Source organism: Peromyscus californicus, unplaced genomic scaffold (assembly GCF_007827085.1).
Source record: "Peromyscus californicus insignis strain IS unplaced genomic scaffold, ASM782708v3 Scaffold_4__1_contigs__length_199733344, whole genome shotgun sequence".
Taxonomy (NCBI): Eukaryota; Metazoa; Chordata; class Mammalia; order Rodentia; family Cricetidae; genus Peromyscus; species Peromyscus californicus.
Window position 1 is genome coordinate 82,767,756 of NW_026294562.1, and position 24,564 is coordinate 82,792,319.

Here is a 24,564-nt window from a genome sequence, read left to right on the forward strand (position 1 = left end):
ACTGATGGCTGTGGAGGATGGGTAGCAGTTTTCATCAAGGGTGTGGTTTGCTGGTAGGCTACCCTTATGACCCAGGCAGCAGTGACTGGACTTGACAGGCTAGAAGGACAATTTACAGAGATGTGAAGTTGGGAGGGGCACACAGTGGGCTCTGGAAGAGTGGGAGGAATTAGGAGGGGTGGTAAGATCAATATATACTGTGTATATGGAAGAAACGATCTGAGAATAACTATTTAAAAATAAACTTTACTAAAAGAAAAAAAAATACCCAATAAGCTATTAACAATGGTTCGCAGGAAGGTAGGTTAAGAGTGGACACTTATGTTCAATACTCCTGGGCTTTAAAAAAAAGTATTATTTATGTAAATGTGTGTGCCTGTGAGTATGCGTGTGTAGTATGCACAGTGCCCATGAAAGCCAGGAGAGGGCATCAGATTTGGAGCTGAAGTTACAGGTGGTTACCTGATGTGGGTGCTGTGGACCAAAAGGTCCCCTGCAAAAGCAGTCAGTGCTCTTAACCACTGAGCCATCTCTCCAGCCCCTTGGGCTGTTTTGTTAAACACACACGCGCACACACACACACACACACACACAGTTGTCTAAAAAAAATCCTTTTATGTCAGCTTAGACTTTGTGAAAACTGCCCTTATAACAGCACTTGGAGCAGAGGCTGCTGATGTACCCAGCAGTGGTGGTAGAACGGCCAGCCTGAGGTGGCCTTCCAACCAGTGAGTCCATCTTGCTAGTCACTAATCACGTTCATAAGTCAAGTATGTAGGAGGTGAGCAGATCAAACCTTTAGATGTGCAGAGTAACTTTTACCACAGGACAGGTATGGATGACCCAAAAGATCTTTGGTTCTTCAACTGCATTTCAACAACAGTAACAAACAAACAAACAAACAAACAAACAAAAACCCCAAGGCAATGTAAGAGGAAAGAGTTGCTTTAATGGGCCAAAAAAATCAGTCTTATACAACTAATACTAAATATTTAAGCAATGTGAAGAAGTGCCACAGAAAGGGGCACATTATGTATTTTAGTAGAAAACTGGCCAATGTCTTGGAGTATCAATAACTGTACTGTTATTTTTCTGTTGCTCTGATAAAACATAATGACTAAAGCAACTTGCAGAAGGAAGGGTTTTGTTTGGCTTACGGTTTCCGAGGGGTAAGAGTCAGTGCTGGCGGGCAAGTGTGGCAGTAAGCAGCAGGCATGGCAGCTGCAGGAGCTGAAGGCTCACCTCAACTGCAACCGTGGAGCAGAGACCTGGGAATGGCATGCGGCTTTGAAATCTCAAAGCCCATCCTGCAGTGACAAACTTCCTCCATGAGGCCACACCTCTTCTTCAACTTCCCAAACAGCTACCAACTGGGGACTAAGCATTCCAACAACATCCAAGGCTATGGGGGACATTCTCATTCAAATCACAACTATTCTTGACTAAAGGTAAGCTAAGAGTGGAAATGGAAGAGCGGGGGACTCCCTCACATACAATGCTAACAAACAAAATCAACCAAGAGGCAAGTCTCTGTGTGAACGTGTGAAAGCTACAAGACTGGTTTGCTTGTGTTGAGACAGGCTGGCCTCAAACTTCCCATGTAGTTGAGGATGACCTTGAACTTGTGGTCCTCCTGGCTCTACTTCCTGAGCACTAGAATTACAGGCAAGTACCACAATACCTGGTTTATTCAGTGCTGGGGGATTGAACTCATGGCCTGGGAGAGCTACATCCCTAGAAATAAACATTTAAAATAAAAGCTTATTAAAAGTAATAGAAGCCTCTTTAGTTTCTTTAGTAGACAATTTATTTTGATAAACTTGCTCAATAACAAAAATACAAGTGAAGAAAATTATGTTCACTTTATACAGTCGTATTAACAATTTGTTTTGAAACTATTAATTGAAAAATGTTATAACCAATTAGAAAACAATTCTTAATAAAGTTGGGATAATATACAGACCTTGACCACAAACTAAAACCTCTCAAGGCAATACAACTAAAATCTCCGTGTAGGTAATTCTACACAGACCATCTTTTTCCTTCATATAATTTTATCCTTCAAAAATTTTCTGAAAGACAGCTTACTGTTTTGACTTGTGAGTGAAAATTTAATTTTTAAAAGAAGATCAAAGTGGGTTGATATAGCAGTTACTATAACCAGAGTAACTGGTGACTAGTAGTCTTTTAATAAAGACAAAATTAAATGCAGCATGTTCTTCTAACGAAGTCCATGATGCAAAACTCATAGCTAAGAACAGATCCAAAGTTAGTTTTCCACACTTTGTTCAGGACCTCTCCTCTAAATCAAGAGATTGCCTATCACCAGGACTATATGTTACTTCACTGAAGAGATTAAACAGTGAACTCACAGAACACCACACAGAGAAATCAAAGCTTTAGGCAAAAGGGTAAAAAACCAATGTGTTTTGGTCATCTAGAACATTGCAAAGGGGGAAAAAAAGGGCATCCTTCAAAAACAAAACAGATGGAACAGAACACAGGTTTGTGAGAGATGGGAGAGTCAGAAACATCACACCCACACACCAACAACACAGAACATGGGTTACCTTTGGAAAGCACTGTACTGAAATGTTGGCTTTTAATGAATTGAAGATTTTTATCTTTACAGATGTTTAGGCTTGTTCAATAGGAGCTTCCCCAAAACTCAAACTAATTCAGTCTTGTGCAAATAAAACCTAAAAATAGTTTTCAGCAGATTTTACAGTGATATTCTTAGGCATGAGAAGAACGTACACTCTAAGAACAATGTAACAGACAAAAATTTGACAAATGATTGCACCATAAAAGTGTTTTATATACATTTTACAAGATATGATTCCTGCTATAAATTAATACTGTGCTATGTAGTACTCATAGTGACCTTTTAAAAGCAGCTGCTGGCAGCTGGGTGTCCTTCCACTTACAGGACAGATAATACGGATGAGTCCACTCCAACAACATTTGGTCTGGGAGAGTTTACGAAGACGGGACTCCACACACTACTGGATGGGATGCTCTTAATCCTGGGGTAGAGAGCGCTGAGTGGCTGGAGGGACTTCCCCCCCATCAGCTCTTCATGCACTGCTCCTCCAAGACAATGAGGAAATTAGAGACAATGTACTGGTTTGGGTAATAGATACAAATAAAGCCTAGACTGCTGTAATCTTTTACGCACTACCACTCAAGTGAGAGAAGTAAACAGGGGATTCATAGCAGCTGAGAAACTTTCTCTCCCCATGCTCATGATCCAGTTCAAAAGATCTTGAGAAACTATTTACAATAATATCCATCCTTTGAAAGAGAAAAGCTCTTGGTCATGTCTGTGAATTTGAACTATACTTTGCTAATACTTCATATCAGTGGTATAATGCCAACTAACAAAACTTTCCTTCAACATGACCCATTTGACTGAGGAACAGTCAGAGCTCAATCCCGATGTCCACAGAATATGTCTAGTGGTGGCCTTAGAACTGACTGGATATAATACTTGGTGGAAAATGTCCTTTCTCCGATTTACTACAGGTTTCTCACACAGAAGGTCTCCTCCAGGGTTCCTGTGTGAGCCCCAACACTGGCTTTTCATCCACAATTTAACACTGTGAGACAGGTGAATAACCAACAAGCTGGTGGGAAGTAAATGAAGCCCTCCGAGATTCTAAAATGTCTCTGAGGAGGCAACTCTACCTCTGAGTAAGAATTCTGTGTGGAATAATCAAGCATCTTAGAAATCATTCCTGCTTGTATGAAGCCCAGGCTGCATGGGACTCTATTCTGCTCACCAACAGGGACATCTAGATTGTTTTCACTATAGAGAGGACAAACTCAGCTCCACTGCCTTGGAACACCCTTGTGAGGAACTTCAAACGGGATTATATAATGTTCACCAGGAAAAAATCTAGGTGTTGACACAGACATGGAAATGTGGAGAAGAAGGGACTGGGTTTTAAAGTACTTATGAGCTCAGGGTCAGCTGCACTGCGGCTTCTAGAAAAACACTTAAGGCCGTGGGTTTAATGCAGCCTTCGAAACAAATGCAAGGATGTTAGCTTTTCAAGCAAACAAAGGTGTAAAGCATAAAAAGGAAATATCGTATTGCTCAAGTGTTTGGTAAAGATGTATTAATAATGCTTACAGATAAAATGCAATTTTTATGGTAGAGTAGAATTAGTGTTGTAAATAGCCCAAAATGGCCAGATATTTGCTAGTGAACTTGTGTTTATGTGAAGTTGTGTGCTTGAACATATACAATGCATTATTAATGTAGAAGACTGAGCCAGTGGAAAAAACAATTCTCTATAATACAACAGATGACAGTTGTCAATCATTTCAACAGTGTCAGATTCCCCAACCTATAAGGTTTAACATGACCTTACCTTTACTATCATATACAAATAAATTAAACCTAGAAAGAAATCTTTAGCTTAACTTAAAATTGCACCTAGAAAGGTATGGAGTTATTTGTACCTATTACAGAGACCTGTCAAAATCAAGGGCTACTACAAAGAATGAGGTAAACTGAAGACTCTCTCCACTATGCAGCCTTCAGATAAATGGCTTTTTTCTATTGAGTTCTAGGTTGCACACCACAGTGTTTTGCTAGCAAGCATTCAGAGTTCTCTTCCAGGAACTGTTTGCATGTGTGCATATATAAATGTACACACACATACACACACACACACACACATATACACACTGTATACTGCATCAGCAAAATATATATATTATATATATATTTATATAAATATAAGGAAGATTTCCCCCACCCACCCGAACTTGTTTCTTAGTGTTTTCTTTTGTACACAGAGATTAGGGAGTTTTAGAATTTTTACATACATTTTAGCAAACACGTTTTGATCTACTGGCTTCTCGGTGCAGAAATGCAACGTCAATGCATTATGGTGCCAGAGGCTCACAACAGGACAAGAAGTTGAGAACACTAATGTCTTAGGAGGTGAGGCCAGCCCCACACGAACCTCCTGCACCCCTCTGGTCCATCATGATTCATAAATACTAGACCCCCCCCCAAATGAATCATTAGACATTAAAACAGATCAACAGAGTCACAAGGGGCCACATGCTTTCAGTATAAAGCACTCTCCTTCACTAGGTTGCTATCACAGTGCAGACTGACTGCCTGAATATGCTCAGGAGATTTAGTCAATATTGTATTTGGTTATGGAAAAGGCTCTCATTCTTTTTTTAAAATCCAAAGTGCATAGTGAGAACAAATCAAAGCATTTTTTCCTTTTCAGCATCAGGTTCATCTAAGCATCTTCCTATGAGAGGACTGCTCAGACGCCTTCTCTTTGTCCTCCCAACCTCTAGAAATAAAAAACAAAAAATAAAAAATAAAAAAATAAAAGCGAGTTAAGCCATTTAGACATTCGTCAGCCTGGTAAACAGACTTTGCCAGCAAAGAGAAGTCCTACTATTGTGAAGAAAATCGATAAGACAAAAAGTACATATGACGACCCAACTACTGTGTTGTTGGGTAATTTATAAGGTTGACCTCCGACTTCATTGATGTAAAATCCTATTGGAAATATTAGGGCAGCCATACAGAAAAGGATCACTGTAAAACAAACCAAAACACAACATTAGTAACATGCTTTGGTGATGGAAAAAAACCAAAACCAAAAACAACAATGAAAATTTGGTACAAAGCAATTTATATAAGGGTCTGTGGATAACAAGGTCAAACCTGCGAAAACATGGACCCCTTGTCAAAAGACTTGCATACCCTACAGGTCACACGATTCCCTGAAGCCTAACAAACCAAACACAGTGAAAGCTGGACTCTTTAGATGATTGTGAATTATGAGCATTTGTGCGTGTGTGCATGCATGCGTGTGTGTCTGTCTGTCTAAACCATTTAGCAATTAAGGGCAGAGTTAGGGGAGAAATTCTGGCCCTGTCTGTCTGTCTTAACTATTTAGTAATTAAGGGCAGAGTTAGGGGTGAAGTTCTGGCCCCATCTGTCTGTCTTAACTATTTAGTAATTAAGGGCAGAGTTAGGGGTGATGTTTTGGTCCTAATATTTATTAGCTGGCCTGTTTCCTTCCTTAAACTAGGAGAACTACTACCATGATACATGGAACATGTCAAGTCCTAGCAAAGTGTCAGGCTGACGGAAGTGTTAAGTCGACTGTCACTATTACATCCCAGCCGTCACTGCCAGGCCTCCTCCTCATAGTAGTAGAGGCACCGAGGAAAAAGGTGCATAAACCTAAGTCCTAATTTTCTTCCTCTGAGTTTCAACTACCTGGAGAAAGATCATCAGATGTCTGGGATGGTGAGCAAACTGTCAGAGGGGTTCTCTCATGGATAATGTTCCAAACAGTATGTCTCTATCAGGTTTCTGAACATACAGATAACAAAGTGAAGAAGGGTGAGAAGCCTCCTTTGGGTTTTATATATAAGCACAATAAAATATATTTTTCACTAAAATGTTTCTAGAAAGATTACCAGAAAACTCAGTGCCTGGGCAGAAGTAATACCTGCCTAATCTTTTACCAAATAGTGTATTCCCTGTGCTACCAAAGAAATGCTTTTCCCAGTAAACATAAATTACCCACAAAGAGGCTAGCCTTTCAGAGAAATTATTTTTGTTTCTCAAAGGTAGTAGTCAAGTGTTCATGGTTCCTTGCATTTCGTGGGATAGAAGGCTCTCTGTGAACACAGATGAACTAGCTACTGTGTATGAAGAACTGAAACTTTCTGTAATTAACAAAACGAGAAACCTTTTCCAAGACAAATATATCCCCCAGGAATATCAAGAGAGCCCCGTATAAATATATCAGTTGCCAATAGCTCTAAAATTTTCTAGGTGGGTCAATCAATCAGAAGAACTTAATGCAATAATTTCCTGGATGGATTACCAACAATACATTAAATGGTAACATTTGCTTAAGTAATGTATCACTTAAGAAACATATCAGTATTCTTTGGTGCTCTGTATCAGTCTGGTAGATTATTCTATACTATAAAGACAGAAAACCCAGTTCACTTTGGACAAATGACTGTACAATATCATACAAGCAAATTTGAATTCTCTGTGACACAAGTGAAAACTTTAGGTATCAGATTTCATTAGGGTTTTGGCCTTTTTGACTAGTAACCAGAAAACAATTTTAGATGTTCTGTAAACATCGACTTATCAGTGTTGGGGGAGTAAAATGCAAGCAGTCTAACAGGACTAAGAAGAGCCATGGGCTTGAGCACAGGGTGTGAACCAGCTGCTGCCCTTGGGGGTGCAGGCAAGACCACCTCAAACAGCGGGCTAGCCTGGGCTACACACGAGGCCCATGTCAACACACTGTGTGTGAACACACACACACACACACACACACACACACACAGACTTGTCCATTGGGGGCAAGATTATTCTTAAAACATTTTTTTCTCTGATATTGAATAACTTAGGAAATAGTAAAATAATTCAGAAGCACTTTAGTAGTACATAAACATTAGTTTATGTTAATGTGCAAATTTTCTCTACTAAAAAAAATTTGTCCTTTATAATGGACAATAAATACTACTCATTTAGTAGCTACAATTATAATTAATATTCTGAAGAGTATTTTTCCAAACTGGTTAGGAAAAGCTCAACAAAATTTGAGAAAGCAACAACTTCCTATCCAATTTTGATTTTAAGGCCTAGGAGTCTAGTTCTCCATACTGTCTAGGGTCCAGATTTATGTAGATGGAGGAGTTTTTGTTTTAAGCTATTGAGAACTGTGAAGTCACTTCAGATCTTAAATCATCATTAGTGTTTACAACAGCTATCCCATACGAAAATCAAGCTCTGGTCCTAAGTAAGCTTGTAAAGACAGCATCACCTCCTCCACGGAACAGATTTCTTTCTAGGTACCTGTACACGAGGCTGTAAATCAAGAATGGTGAAAAGGGGGCTGTGGACAGGGCTCAGTAGGTCAAGTTCCAGCTGTGCAAGTGAGAGGTGTGAGTTCAGATTCCCAGCACCACACAAAAAGCTTGGTGTGGCAGGCGGTTGGTAGAGACAGACAGATCTCCAGGGCTGGCCCGTCCAGTCTAGCCAAATGGTAAGCATCCAAGTTTAGTGAGAGGCCTTGTCTCAAAAACTAAGGTAGAGAGTGACAGGGAAGACATCCGATATTAACCTTTGGCCTCCACATGAGCACACACTCACTTGTGGGTATGTATACACACACACAGAGTGATAAAAGAATAGGGTCTTTCTTGTCCCTACAGGCAAGGCCCATCATATGGGGCTCTCCTGACAGAGGTCTCTGCCATTAGAAAGCTACTCTCACATTATTACAAAAACAACTACCTAACTAATAAAAGAACTATATATGCCTGGGCAGTGATGGTGCACACCTTTAATCCCAGCAGAGGCAGAGGCAGAGGCAGGTGGATCTCTGAGTTCGAGGCCAGCCTGGTTTACAGAGTGAGTTCTAAGACAGCCAGGACTACACAGAGAGACTCTGTCTCAAAAAATCAAAATCAAAACAAAACGAAAACTCTCTATATAGCAGGGCTCAAATACATCTTCAGAGCTGAACCACTAGGGGGAGCTCGATTTCCCCCTGAACTGCTCTCCAGCCAGCAAGCACACACTAAATGTCAACTTAAATAAATTTACTCCGAGCCATTTTAAGTTAAAGAACAGAGGTACAGAATAGAGACATTTTTATATAAGTATGTATTTTTTTAGAGTAGATATGGGTTTCTATGTATATAACACTACTCTTTAGAAACTTCCAAAAATAGTAAGGGCATCCAACAAAGAGGTTCTGAAGGCTGGTGACAGTAATGAATGAGACTTCACTTGGTTACCCACCCATAAACTTGAATCACTCTCATGCACATACAATTTCAAATATAAAGGAAACATACATTGTGTTTTGGAGTCACCTACACATAAAGACATTTTTGTTGAAGGGGAATGGAAAACAAAGATAAACCCTAGTTCCCTGCCTGTCTCTGGAGGTTACTGCTGTCTTTGCCTAATCTAAGTTTGCTACATTGCAGTTTAAGTTTTTGGTCCTTCATATTATTTTACTCATTAGTGAGTGAATCATACCTGGATAAATGACTGTGTCTGTGAGTAGAAGATACAAAATTAGAGTCTCTTTATTTAAATTCCTCATCAACACGCTTTCAGTTAGCAGCCTTGTCTCTATAATTGCCTCTGGCCCTCACTCTCTGGAAAAGAGCTGTCTCAGGTCTCTAACAAGAAACATGTCATCAGTTCGTTTCTCATTGTTTAATAAGGGTGAGGAGGAGTTGCTTACCTCAAAGGCAACTTGATCTAGATTGTGCTGTTCAAGGAGATATGTAGACAAAACTAAAGTCGGAAGCAAAGTTCCACTGAAGGCTGGAGGAAGAGCATGACCCTCGGCCTCTGAAGACATACTGAGGAGTTTTGTTTCCACTGTCCTCTGGTGGTAGGGACAGCACCCAAGGCTCGCATACTGTAACCAGGCAGTGCTCTAACTCAGCTACATGTCTAGCTGAGATAAACTGAGTTTTAATGTTAACAAGAATACTTGAGGTTATCCTTTACTCTGGTTATAATAGTTATAAATAAAAACATTAAGGAGCAGTGAGCTGACCCAAGGCCTCACATACCACCAGGCAGTGCTCTAACTCAGCTACATGTCTAGCTGAGATAAACTGGGTTTTAATGTTAATAAGAGTACTTGAGGTTATCCTTTACTCCGGTTATAATAATTATAAATAAAAACATTAAGGGGCAGTGAGCTGTGTTAAAACTATCTTTGGAAACGTGTGCGACCTGAGATGAGTCTAAGACACTGCACTGGAGAGAGACCTCAGCACTCTGCACACACATCCTCATCCCACGACTGCAGACAGTGGCCATGGCTACTGTGCCCAGGCTGTGGGGATGTCAGCAGCACGCCTGACCTCTGCCCACTAGCTACTGGCAGCATCTTCCTAGTCGTGATGACAGAAAATGTTTCCAAAAATTGCCAAATGAACCCTATAGTGAAAAAACTATTTTAGAGACAAAGAAAGCAAAATTACAGAGATGTTCTTGTGAGCGTGTGTATTTGTTTTCCTTAGACTTGGGATAAGTTTCTAAAGTGTTCAGCAATTAAACCAATTTTGCAAATTACAAGTGAATATTATATGTAATATGTAAATCCATGCACCACTGGGAGTAAGAATAAGAAACTTTGACAAACAATTACTAAAAAACTAAATGTGTTGAATTTTTCAATGGTCTTTCAACCCAGCAGAAACAAAAATCAATAATATTAGAAAGCCTTCATCTAAGTTATATATTTTCCTAGATTTATCTTTATTTTGATAGAGGATACCAGTACCTTCAAGAAGTGGGAACCACTTGGATTAGTGGTAGCTCCGAATCATAAACCTGAAACACTTATGTTACAGAGAGTAAAAGAAAATAAGCCTCATTAAAAGAGCATTCAGACAAAGCAATGACAGCTGTGGGTGTCCTGGTCTTGCAGTGAAACCGATGAAGAGCTGTGGGGCTGTGCGGTCTATCTCATGGCCACGGGAGTGGTGCTCCGGGGAAGATGTACCAATCCTTAGGACTGATCTTGATAATCTTCGTACAAATGCCACTGCGTGCCTTCTAGACCAACTTAGTAAGTGCGGGCTACTTACTTCCAGTGAAGGCTATCCATCGAGCATACTTTGTAGCTTCTCTTCGCCAGTGGGAAGCCACCAGCAAACCACATGTGACAGTCAAGGAAATGATTCCCATGATGATAAAAAACAGGGTGGTGACCCACTCTGGGGGAAGTCGGGGAGGGATGCAGGTCCGGTCTCGTCCATGGATTGTTTGACACTGCCGCACTAGGCCCACAGTGAGTGCTCCTAGGAAGATGCAAAGGTGGGGGATACTTTAGTAAGTCTGGCACACCCAGGGACTATTCCCCACGAGACCTCTTTCATACTTAAATCCTGTTGGTATCGTGGGGGTAATTCAATCATTTAATTCGGGAGTTCTCTTCAGCAGTTTGGTGCTGTTTATAATGTGACAATGCCTGGATTAATGTAGAAAATGAACATAAGCAACAAGAACAAGCCTCCAGAACCATAAAAGACAGTGAATTCTGTCATTTATTGAACAAATACATTTCTTTCTGTCACGACAGTTTTTCTACAGTGACCAGACCATAGTCCGGGTTAACTGGACACCATCAGGAGTCTGCCTTCTAAATGTTTTTTTCAAAGTACAAGTGTCAGGCACTGATCTGGGCTCCAGGGAAACATCAGCCAAATTGCTGGCTGAGGCTCCATCCCTTCTTAAGCTTGCACACTGGCAGCAAGAGCTGGGTTTTTCTCCTTCTGGATTCAAGACTCACTGTATAGTACTTTATTTTGGCTGAGGAAGATGTATGTATAGGAAATTAGACACAGATTTGACATACATGTAATGATAATATCTAACAGGAAATAATGCATTAAACACCGAGGTGAACGTTATCAAAAGTAAAAGGTCTGGCTCACCATTATTATTATACAAGAGTTAACACTGCCGCACCCTTACTGGCATGTATGAACAGGAAAACAAAAGTTATGAAGGCAAGCTGTAAAGTACCCCTGCTATCCTTAATTTAAAACACCGTTATTATTACTATGATATTAACCTGTAGAGCAGTGTGAAAGAGAAAGTGATGTGTGTGCGCGCGCACAGGGCAGGGAGGCTGAGGGCAGCTTGTGGAGCTGGCTCTCCTTTCTATTCACCCGGGTCCCAGGGATCACACTCTGTGGTTGAGCCTGAGTGCAAAAGCTGTAATCCTGAGCCCTCTTACCATTCCCTCCCATTCAGATAAGTGAATTGACTTCTGTGAAGTACCAAGTGCCATTTGGAGGGCATTTATTTTAGAGAAACCCAGATTAGGAAGGTAAAAGACTATTTTCTCTTTTTCCACACAAAGAATTAAAATTTACTTCCAAATAAAAGCTATCCCCTCAGCAAGAATGACTGCAAATAGGGAGCAGCTACCAAACCGTTAAGCGTAAACCCGAAAAGCCGCTGAAGACAGCAGATTCTTGCCTCTTTTGGGGGAAGGGGTGTCTTTCTTAGCTAGCCTTTTGTTTCCAATATGAATAGTCCCCTCCCCCTAGTCCACAGTGACACTCCCTCAGAATCATGGCACTTGCCAGGAACAGGGCCTTCTCAAGGAACCGGGGCTGGATCTGTCTGTACAGAGTGTGTGGGTAGGTGGGCTTCTTAGGAAGGGGTGCTTTGTACAACTTGCATCTTTCCATCAATCCAGTTTTAGAAATAAAGCATGTGATAAAAAGAGAAACATGGGCTGGAGAGACGGCTCAGCTGTCAAGAGCACATACTGCTCTTGCAGAGAACCCAAGTCGAGTTCCCAGCACCCACTGTAGGGTGCCTCACAACTGCCTGGAACTCCAGCTTCAGGATCTGAAGCCCTCTTCTGACCTCTGTGGATAACTGCACTCACTTCTACAAAGACACACACACACACACACACACACACACACACACACACACACACCCCTAAACTAAAAAAAAAAAAAAAAAAAAAAATCTTAAAAAGTAAAGTAGGTCTTGGGAAAGGGCTCACTGGGTGAGGTAATTGCTGAACAAGCCTGGGAGCTGGGTTTGGCTCCTTAGATCCCACTAGGGACAAAACAATACCAGTCTGCAACCCTAGTGTTGGAAGGTGGAGACCAGAGGTTTCTGGTGTTTTGCTGGCCACAGACTAGCTGAATCTGTGACTGCCTCAGTGAGAGATCCTGTCTAAAAAACAAACAAACAAACAAACAAACAACCTAGCAAACTCATATGCACCTTTCCCACACCATGCACATGATCAAAACAAAACAAAATACTAAAAAAGATTTAGAAAAAAAGGGTGATGAAAAAGTTCTCTCAAAAATGAGTTGTGGGGGTGGAGAGATGGTTCAGTGGTCAAGAGCACTGGCTGCTCTTTCAGAGGTCCTGAGTTCAATTCCCAGCAATCACATGGTGGCTCACAACCATCTATAATGGGATCTGATGCCCTCTTCTGGTATAATGCAGACTGAGCACTCATATACAGAAAATAAATAAATTAAAAAAAAAAGTTATGGTCTCCCCTCTTCTCCAATGCTAACTCTACCTGGTCCGAACTCTGAGAAGATAAACAAGCTGTACCTTTTCTTTTAAATCAAATAATTAAGTACATCTGACGAATCCTGCACAGGCGCAAGCAACATGGGAACAACAATGGGGACTGTCACGGCAGCACAGAGACCAAAGTGAGCAAACCTTTACAGGACTGCCATCCACAGGCCCTAGCTGCTGCGTGGAACCCAGAGACTTACAAAGAGTAGGCACCAGGGGGGTTACATGACTTCCTAGACAGTCAAAGTTGACTTTGAATGATAAGTTGAGGTGGGGCAGAGCCTCACTATGATAAAGCACTATAGTGTAACTCTGGAAATAAAGAAGGCATTCACAGCTGTGCCCACAAACTCCTAACAGGAAGCCACTCCTGCTCATTCAGCAAAAAGACTTCTAACAAACTACTCTCTTGTAGTGGTAGTTCCATTTCTAAAAGCTGAACAGTAACGATGAAAGATACTTGCACAAAATGCAACACTGTGGATGTCTATTATGGAGGCAACGGTCTTCACAATTCCACATACAAAAGAAGCCTGACTGGCAACTCTCCACACCCACTAACAAGACCGGCACTGAGGATTATCTTGTGCCTCCAAATATTAAAATCCTGTGCAGTGCATAGATTGAAAGCTCTCTCCTTGAGACTCTTCTGAGTACCACCGTGCTCCCCTCTAGCTCAGGTTAAGGACAGGTGAGGGTGCCCACTGTGCCTGCTGACTGCTAGGCTTTCTGAGTGACACTTCCTTCTTGTCACCTCTCCTGTCCACAGCAGCAAATACGAACAGAACAAGCAAGAAACTGAGATTGACAGCTATGAGCAAGCTGGAGAAAACCCGGTAGATGTTGAGCTGTAGAGAGGCTCTGCTCCTGTTTTTCTACAATTCCTTAGCACAACAAAGCAAGACTGAATACTCAGCACCTCTGAAGGGAGGCAGACAGGCAAAGCAAGAAAATGTTTACAATAATGTTGCTCACTTTGCCCCGTAGCTGCTCTGTAGCTGTCTGCAAGAAAGGCCAGCTAATTTGAATTGGCAATCAGAGGGTACACTGCATAAAAGAACACTAATACCCAAATACAGTTCTGTGTGCTGGGTTTGTGGTCAGTGGTGTGTGCTCAAATGCATGAGGCCCCAGGTTCAATCTCTAACATCCCACAGAGAATCTGCAAGGCTCTCAAATGCTTGGCTGTTAGAACAGCGAGATTCCCAAAACAATACTCTTGTGCTTCCAGTGAAAACAAATTTTCCTCAAATAGAGAAGGGTTAGTGTCAACAGTGGTCAGTCAATGTTGTTATACCTTGCTCTCTGGAGTAAGACAGTAATTCAATAACATTTACGATGTAGTCATACGTAGTCTATAGGCTAACTGGGAGAGTGTGCACAGTTAACTGCTTAGGGATTTAGATTTGGTTAGTGCCCACACTCTGAACAAGCCTTTAAATTTCATCTTTACTTCAATGAATTATCTCTGGCCCATCTTTGATTGCCTCTAGATTCTCTAACACACTTTGTCTGCATCACAGTCACACAGCTGGTGTTCGAAAGTAGATTGGAGGGTAGTAGTGGTGCTGGACACTGAACCCAGGGATCCTCTAACCTCAGAAGTGGGGATTAAAAAAAGAACAGAACGCAGCTGGGCATGGTGGTGCATGCCTTCAATCCCAGGATTCAGGAGGCAGAGGCAGGCAGATCTAGAGGCCAGCCTAGTCTGCAAAGTAAGTTCCAGGATAGCCAGGGCTACATAGAGAAACACTGTCTTGAAAAACCAAAAAACCAACCAAACAAAACAAAACAAAAAAAACCCGCCACGAACAAACAAACAAAATGCCATCATTCTGTTTTACAGAAATAGAAATGATAGAGAAGAAAACGATATCATTGGAAAACCATCAAATGACCTGTAGCAGTAGGTACACAGCAGCGGGAATCAAATGAATTAAAAACAAGCTACACTTAGAACCACACTGCATTCTAAAGGTTCTCTTGAAAAACTTGTTCAGTGCGGCTTCCTGTGCCACACCAGGTTACGCAAAAGTCCAACTCTTCACTACTTTTTGTTTGACACAACAGGTTTTTGCCTTTTGAAAGGGCCTGTGACTGCATTCCCCAAGCAGCCAACCTATCTTTACCATGCGGCTGTTGCCTAGGTAACCAATTCATCCAAATAAAAGATTTATACACAATAGAAAAAAGGAAATCAAACTAGACGCTATAGCCTTCTACAAGCCTCACAGGATTGCTCACACCTGTGTACCATGCACACGGAAAGTCACAGGAGTCCCGCCCGCCCTGGTGAGTGTGGGACCTTAACTAAAATTGGCTTTTGAAGTTCATCCTCTGGACAAACTCTCTGAGATGACTGAGCACAGCCAGTCTGGGCACGTCTGCTCCCACAGTGAAGATGATCAGGAGGTATGTCATCACTGGGTTAAAGGCACTGCCACAGAAAATCTGTAACCCAGAGCTGTGAAACCGCACACGCCCACCAGAGCCTGTCACAGGCAAATCATGAGATGTGCCCACCAATCTGGATCTGATCCCTGCCATCAGTGTGGATTTCTGGCTTTCTACCAGAAAGCATATTCTTGGCAAGCTGTTTATTGGTTACACACACCAAACAAATGCTTCACCACAAATGTCTTCATGACTGAAGAAGGTTCAATTTGTGCTCTTTCCAATAGCAGTGGTGTTTAAGGAAGTGACACCACTCCAATTTCAACTGAAGGGATGGAGCTTCTCATTTTATAGACAGCTTGGATGAGGAAATTGGACACAACTCAGGGCAAGTTTGGACAGGTGGCTGGGGGGGTGGGCGGGCGCGGCTAAGGCAGCTAGGGATGCACACACAGTGCGCCCTCCTGTCACTGGTGCTTCTGGTCTCCAAGCCCTGAACTTTCCTCCCAGCTGTTACTTCCCTATTTCCTCTGGGTGTCTTCTTCCCCCTCTGTCCTGACAGCTCCTGTATTGAACAGCAGCAGCACAGGTGCAGAAGCTTTAACACCTGCCAGCAAGAGTTCAGTTCCAAGTACCCATGTCAGACAGTTCACGGACCTGGCCACTGACACCGACGTGGACGCAGCGCTTAGCCTCACCCTCCTGTTACTCAAGGTTTCAGACATCCTAATACGTGGCTCATTAAAAGTGTCTCTTTGACCTATTTGCTTTTTGGTCAGTTCACTTTTTATAAACATCTGTGTCCTAGTGTGAACACAGAAGTAGCAGATGAAAATGACCACTAGCTATGGTTCTGGAAGAAGTATCTTGATGATATCCCAGGAACTAGTAAGCACACCCACCACAGGGCCAAGGGTATCAAAGTATAAACAGATGGAAGCCTTTCCTTTAAGAGAGCACTGCTTGTACAAAGCTACTAAGGAAATGTTTCAAGTTCAGCTGCTCAAGCACCCAGAAACCACTGCAGCTATAAACCAAGGGACCCGACCTACTCTGTAGCTTAGTGCTGTCCATGGGATGCTGGTTTTGCAGGCATACAAAACTTCAACAATTTACAGGATCACTGTTTCCATTCAGGTTTCAAAAGAAAGCCTGGAATGACAGTCAATGTGTGGCAAGGTCAGATCCTCATGGGAACAGCGACAGGGAAGGTGAAGATGACACAGAAACCACAGGAAGTGGGAGAAGACAGGAACACGGAATGTCTGCCAAGGAAAGCCACAGGAAAGGAGAGCTAGCCCAGCAGAGAGGCCATGTGGGCTTTGACAACTGCCTATGGGGTGGGCTGCCAAGTCCACTGGCACTCAGCAAGTCCAAAGCTATGGTTAAAACTTGCCTGCTGAGTTCCGGTCTTTGTCTCTACTCCTTTCTACACACTCCAGTGGCCCTGTCTGTAACGGGAATGAATGCTTACTCTGTGCCACTGTGTATTGTTTTGTTTTCCCCCAGAGACAGGGTTTCTCTCTGTAGCCCTGTAGACCAGGCTGGCCTTGAACTCAAGAGATCCACTTGCCTTTACCTACCAAGTGCTGGGATTAAAGAAGGGTGCCACCCCTGCCTGATGCTGGATTAAGATGTACCCAGCAGAATAGTAAAGCACACCTCTGGGTCCATCTGTGAGGGAAATTATGGAGACGACTAGATCATGAGGACTCTCATCAATGGCTTAATCTGAAAGACCCTTAGGAGGTGTAGAACCTGGTTGGAGGGAATGGGTTCCTGGATAGGCCTCTGAAGGACAGAGCTGAGTCCAAGCCTCTTCATGCTTCTCTTCTCTGCCTTGAGTCATGAGTTGAGCAACCTTGCTCCACCACATGCTCCTTGCTGCTATGTCTGTCACCACAAGCCCAGAGCAATGGAGGACGCTGACCACGGAGGAAACCTCTCCCCATTAAATAATAATAAAAGAGTACTGACACATGCTATAGCATGAACAAACCCTGAAAGCATGATGCTAAATGAAAGAAACGAGACACGAAAGGTCAGATATAATATGGTACCACTTATATGAACTTTCCACGGTAGACGACTCCAGAGGCAGGAAGCAGACCTGTGGTTACCAGCAGAAATGGAGGATTGAAGAATACTGAGGAAAGCTTATTTTCTAGCATTTTAAAACTTTTTTTATTATTATTATTTTAGTGTATGAGTGTTTTGTCTGCATGTATTTCTATGTACCACATGACTGCATGTGTGCCTGGTGACCATGGAGGTCAGAAGGCGTGGATCCCCTAGAACTGGAATTACCGGGGCATGGATCCCCTAGAACTGGAATTACCGGGGCATGGATCCCCTAGAACTAGAATTACTGGGGCATGGATCCCCTAGAACTGGAATTACCGGCAGTAGTAAGCCACCATGTGGTTGCTGGGAATTGAACTCAGGTCCTTAGGGAGAGCAGTCAGTGCTCTTAACCACTGAGCCATTTCTCCAGGCCCTAAACTATACATTTTGAAAAGGTGATTTTATCACACTTCTCAGGCTAGTTTGGAATTCTATTAAATTCAATAGCATGCCAAAACTCCCTCCTGCCCTGTGTAAATTACATTTCCTCTACAGTTTCTGACTAGGCAAACATCTGTTTTTTTTTTTTTTTTTATTGTAAAGCCATTGATAGTTTTGTCGTTTGTTGTCTTTTTTAAAAGAGAAAAGGTGGGGGCTGGGGAGATGGCTCCATGGTCCCTATTTCAGAGGGTCATAGTTTGGTTCTCGGCACCCACCTTCAGGCAGCTCACAACCATCTAACTCCAGCTCCAGAGGACCCGATGCTTCTGGCCTCTCCAGGTACCTGTACTCGTATGCACACACCATCCTCTCATGTTTGGCTGCGACTGGCCTGTGTTTTGAGAGAAGTCCCTTCTTAATAGTAGTGAAGATCCCTTGCATGTGAGAAAATCATTGTCTTCCTGCTACTTTCAAGATTCCTTTTATGTCTTTGGCTTTCAACTCTTTAGGATGTGTTTAGGTGTGGATAATCTTAAATGGGCCCTACTGGGTTTGTTGAAATTCTTTAATATGGAGGTAAGGCACTTACTCAAGGTGGGGATCTTCCCCTCATTATGCCCAGTACCCTTGCAGCTCCTCCCTCCCTCCCTCCGTGTCTCTCTTTCTCTCTCTCTCTCTCTCTCTCTCTCTCTCTCTCTGGAACTCCCACTGTGTGGACTACGCACATGTGGTACCACTTCACTTGTCTCCAGTGCCCTGTTCAGTTCCATCATCCTGATTTCTGCCCCTTGCAGTAGAAGACCACAATCAACATACTGCTGATTTTTCATTTTGGCTACTGAACTTTTCAACTCCAGACTTTCTACTTTAATGTTTTCTCTTTATCAGGTCACTGTTCACTTGTGGGATATACTTACAATATTTGATTTAATTTCTATCTCAGCGGTTCTCAACCTGTGAGTTGCAAGCCCCACAAGGATCACATATCAGATATCCTGAATATCAGATATTTACAATTCATAACAGTAACAAAATAAGAGTTATGAAATAGCAATGAAGTAATTTTATGGTTGGGGGTCACCACAACATGAGGAACTGTATTAAAGAGTCCCAGCATCAGGAAGGTTGAGGACCATTGCTCTAGCTAGAGAGTCAAAGGCTGGGATTCCTCAGACAGTTTCTGCTGACTGCTTTTATTTTTTTCTTCTTTATGAGCCATAATTCCCTGTTTCCTTGAGTGTCTTATAGTTTTCAGTTAAAAATTGGAAATTTTAGCCAGGTGGCGGTGTATACCTTTAGTCCCAGTACTTGAGAGGAAGAGCCTGCTTTAGATATAGCAAGTTAGAGGACAGCCAGGGCTACATAGAAAGATCCTGCCTCAAAAAACAAAAAACCACCACAAAAGAGGAAAGGTAATTTTATACAGCACACAGTATACCATGTACACCAGGAGGTGATCAGCTCCCTCCCTTTCTGTGATTTACTCTTGTTACTGTTTGCTCACAACCCTGCGGGATAATTACATAAAGTCTGTATCTTTTGGCCTTTGAAGTCTCTCATCCATTAAACTCTTGACTTTATCAGCAGAGACATCTCAGCCTGTGCTGAGGACTGGTGCAGAAGGTAATCTACAACTTTGCCTAAGACTTCACTTCCTGTTTGAGCAGAAGTGGAAGGTCAGCGAGAGGTGAAAATGTGAGGTGCCTCTGGACCTCCTTTCTGGGCACATGGACAGCCTGAGGATGTTTGTGGTCTTCTAGATTCTGAGGGTATGTGAGAGCTCTTTGAAGACTCCTGTGGACATGTTTTCCCTTCATGCCTGCCTGTCTTTTCTTTCTTCCTTTCTGTCAGCTTTCTGTGATCCTCAACTGATGAAAGAGCTTTAGGTACTTCCTGGGTTTCAAATAACTTGGCTGCCGATTGTATTTAACAAATGTCATGTGGTCAAACAAAGATAAATTCTGAAAATGGAGATGCTCAGTGAGCCACCAGACAAATTAAAACAGTAGCCGTTCCCTGGAGAAGGTCTGTAAGGGTGATGCTGTGCTCTCTCAGCTCACTACGGGGCTGCTGTTCTCACAGCTCCAGGGCTGTGAGGCTTTCCGAGCCGGATGGAGAGGATGGCAGCGCTCAATTTAAACCACCACAGAGCTTGCTGTTCTTACTGAGTAAGTCCTGCTTAGGATTGTTTCAAGACTTGAATGTCCAGAGTTCGAAAACTGACATTTCAATTTTATTTGTTGACTTAGCCACTGGTCTTGCTGCTTTTATAGAGAAACAGCTTTTTGAAGGTCCTTACTCTACTGTTCTGGAGTTGGACCCAGCTGGTCACAATTGGAACCTAAGCTTTGCCGTTGGCCTGGGCAAATTGTTGAATCTTTTTCTAAGCCTGTTTTTGCAGCAAAGGAATAGAACTTACCATTTAGTTTGTGTGAGAATTAAATAACAAATAATACCCATGAAGCAAATGGAACTCTAAGTACTGAAAACTTATTGGGTAAGGGAATTAGGTAAACTTTTGTTTGGGTTAATATATTTTACACACACACACACACACACACACACACACACACACACACACACACACCTCAAACACAGCAGGTAGCAGACATCTAATTTAACATAGCAGTTTACTTAGGAATCTAGCATTCCAAAATAAAAAGTTGGCCATATGATGGTTGTAAGGCTGCTAGTCATTAAAAAGAAGCCAGCTATATTCCTGTCCTAACTACTCTGCTGGATCATTCGGGCTGAAGACTACAGAGGAATCAAGTTCAGACTTGCTACAATAAAAGCTCCAGGCAGAAACTTTCTAGAAACAACAAAGCTAGATGCTTGAGATTGTTGTTGAGTAGCAAGCTTAAAAACATGTAGCTTAAGTTTTCCTGCCTGGCCCACAGTCAGGACAAATCTCTCTCACTCACCAGTCCCACAGCCGTCAGACCCAACCAAGTAAACACAGAGATTTATATTGGTTACAAACTGTATGGCCGTGGCAGGCTTCTTGCTAACTAACTGTTCTTACAGCTTAAATTAATCCATTTCCATTAATCTATACCTTGCCACATGGCTCGTGGCTTACCGGCATCTTCACATGCTGTTTGTCATCGTGGCAGCTGGCAGTGTCTCTCTGACTCAGCCTTCCACTTTCCAGCTTTATTCTCCTCCTTGTCCCGCCTAAACTTCCTGCCTAGCCAATGGCCAATCAGTGTTTTATTTATTGACTAATCAGCAACACATTTGCCATACAGAACATCCCACAGCAAAAACACAACAAAAACGTTAACCTTTAAGTTCAATTTTCTTTTCTTTACAGCTTGCTGTTTCCTCTGGTCCTATTTTATACTTTAATGAATGAATGAATGATGTGTATTTCTTGTGTGTGGGTGGGTATGAGTGCCATGGTGCCTATGAGGACAGAGGCTTGCTCTTGTGGGATCCTAGATCAAGCCCAGGTCATCAGGCTATGAGCAACACACTGACCCTCCGAACCATCTTGCTGGCTTCCATCTTTAAAAAAAATTATATTCTTTCTTTTTTTTTTAGATTATAATATAATTACATCATTTCCCCCCTCCCTTTCCTTCTCCAAACCCTCCCATAAACCTCTCCATGCTATTTTTCAAATTCATGGCCTCTTTTTCCATTAACTGTTGTGTGTGTGCCTCCTGGGCTCCTCTCACCGCTCCCACTTGGGCATGTGTATAGTTGTCCTTGCTCAGCTCATGTTTAGGCAGTCCTGTTGGTGAGACTTTATGGGTACAGTTTCTGAGATTCCTAGCAGACACAGCCTCACAGCAAACTCCAGGTTCCTCTGGCTTTTACTGTCTTTCTATCCCTCCAATTACCACCAGTCATCTGCAAGCAATACTGTAATTCACAGGTTATATCGAATTTGACACTTGCCTAAATCATCCTCAACACTACCCTCTCATTACAATTAATTCTGCAGCTCTTGTTCCCTAAACTGGCCTTGGCTCTAATGCTGTGAAAATATTAAGAACTAGTAATCTCTAAAATGTGCTGTGGTCACCTTCCTGAGGACCATGTGTCCTAGGCACATCCTCCAGGTAGGGACCTCCCACTCCTAACTCAGCTTCACTCCTGCTGCTAGGGGACTGTGCATCCTGTGCACCTCTCCCAGACAGGAACCTCCAGTCCTGAGCCCAAGTAGCATGGACCCCAAGTGGCATCTATTCCTGCTACAATCCTGGCCCCTGCCACTTAAGGACCATCTGTAGAACCCTGTGAGCCTTCCATAAACTCCTGAAGATCTGCATCGAGAATCCTCTAACTCTTATGCCTGTACTCACAAGCTTTACATAGCCCTAGCTGAGCTGGGACCACTTCAGAGGCCCTATTCCCCCATCAAGAATAAACTCGAAACCCCATTCATCTGGTCTATAACCTGACAAGCTGGGGTAACAGCAAACAGAGATCCAAAAAGCATAGGCACTCAAAGCCGGGACAGATACTCACTCCATGAAACACTAACAAGCAGATGCCCAGGTCCCTGCAACAAAACAAACAACAGGAAAACTAAGACAATAATCTCCTCCAAAAATTAGTCCCATAGTACTGGTCCCCAAGAACAGCAGCCAAGATGCAGCACATAATAATTATTTCAACATAGCAATTCTAATCATGTTTAAGGAGCTCAAAGAGGATATGAATACGTGCTGGAATGAAGATGACAAAAACACAGACACACAGCTGAATGAAATAAAGAAAACAATTTAATAAAAAGAATTTCTGAAGAAAAACCAAAAAAGAAATAAAACATAAAGTGAAAAATAGAGTAAGTCAAATTAAAAGTTCAACGAAAAGCCTCACTAATAGCATGGATCACGTGGAAGAGAGAGTGTCAGGGTATGAAGATACAAAAAGAATTTGGATCACTCAGCCCAAGAACGCGTTAAATCAAAAAACAAACTGACAACAAAACTCTTTGATGAACATGCAAGAACTCTGGGACCCCACAAAAAGACCAGACCCATGAATCACTACAAGAAGAAGAAACTCAAAGCCACATAAAATATTTTCAAGAAAATTATAGAAGAAAACGTCCCAGAATTTAGATGCCTATCAAGACACAAGAAGCACACAGAACACCAAACAGAAAAGATCAGAAAAGAAACTTCCCACATCATATAACATGCAAAACACTAAATGTATGAAACAAACAAAGGATTTTGAAAGTTGCAAAAGAAAAAGACCAAGCCACATATAAAGACAGGGTCATCAGAATAACATTTGATTTTTCAATGGAAACTTTCAAAACCAGAAGGGCTTGGACTGATATTCTACAAGTTCTGAAAGACCACAGATGCCAGCCAGCCCAGGCTACAAGCTAGCCATGATGATCCAAGGAGAATGAAAAACTTCTATCATCAAAATGGATTAAAGAAATTTACAACCACTAAGGCAGCTCTACAGAGGATAATAAAAGGAATATTTTGACCTAAAGAGAAGGATAAACACATTCAAAAGGGAATAAGGAATAATAACCTCAAAACAGTTCATCAAAAGAGGACTAAGAAAACATTACAAAACAACAAAATGATAGGAATTAATATACATTGTCCAATAATAACCCTTAACAGTAATAGTCACACTTCCCCAATAAAGGGACACAGACTGACAGACTGGATTAGAAAACAGAACCCATCTTTTTTATTCCTCCAAGAAACACACCTCACCATCAATGATAAACACCTTCTTGGGGTAAAAGGATGGAAAAGGTGTTCCAAGCAAATGGAACTAAGAAACAAACAGGCATAACTATTCTAGCATCTGACAAAATAGACTACAAACCAAAACTAGTCAGGAGAGGGTCATTTCATACTTATTAAAGAAAAAAAAATCACCAAGGGAATATGACAATTCTAAACATATGCACTAAGCACAGGTGTACCCAATTCTATGAAATAAATACAATTTGATTTAAAAACTACAGATTAACTTCAACAAATTGACATTGGTGAATCCAATATCCACTTTTACCAATAAATAGGTCATCCAGTAAAAATTAAAGACAGAAACATTACAGTTAAATGATATCACAAACCAAATGGCTCTAACAGGCATCTACAGAACATTCCACCCAAAGAGTAAAGAATACATGTTCTTCTCAGCCCATGGAGACTAAGCAACACATTATTAGAATGAAAATTGTAACAAGAAAGCAAGCAAGAAGGACATTTTAGAAAGAAAATGAAAACACAGCGTATGAAAAGCCGATAGGACCCAATGAAGGCATCCTAAGAGGAAGTTTATAGCATTATCTGCATAAAAAAATTAAGGGGCTAGAGAGAGCTCAGCAGTTAAGAACAATGGCTGCTCTTGCAGAGGATTGGAGTTTAGCTCTCAGCACCCACATGGCAGCTCACAACTCTAGTTCCAAAAGATCATCCAACACCCTCTTCTGACCTCCGAAGGCAACAGACATACATGTGATGCACATACATACATGCAGACATAGCACTTAGAAACAAAACAAGCAAATCTTAAAAAATATTTTGAGAGATCTCCAATTAATAACT

General features: G+C 41.9%; 1 protein-coding gene across 18 annotated transcripts in view; it reads right to left on the reverse strand.

Annotated features, from left to right (window-relative positions):
* Mosmo (modulator of smoothened) overlaps window positions 1-24,564 on the reverse strand; it is a 137,383-nt gene that overhangs the window by 69,221 nt on the left and 43,598 nt on the right. For 14 of the 18 annotated variants that reach the window (XR_008212914.1, XM_052712613.1, XM_052712609.1 and 11 more), the window contains exon 2: window positions 10,642-10,854. Coding sequence is in view for 15 of the 18 variants with exons in the window: in XM_052712613.1 (XP_052568573.1) it covers window positions 10,642-10,854 (213 nt within the window). In the remaining 3 variants the exon portion in view is untranslated. Of the gene's footprint in view, window positions 1-1,784; window positions 5,576-10,641; window positions 10,855-22,501; window positions 22,536-24,564 lie in introns of those variants that run through there. The other 4 variants (XM_052712618.1, XM_052712615.1, XM_052712608.1 and 1 more) reach the window with 3 other exon arrangements.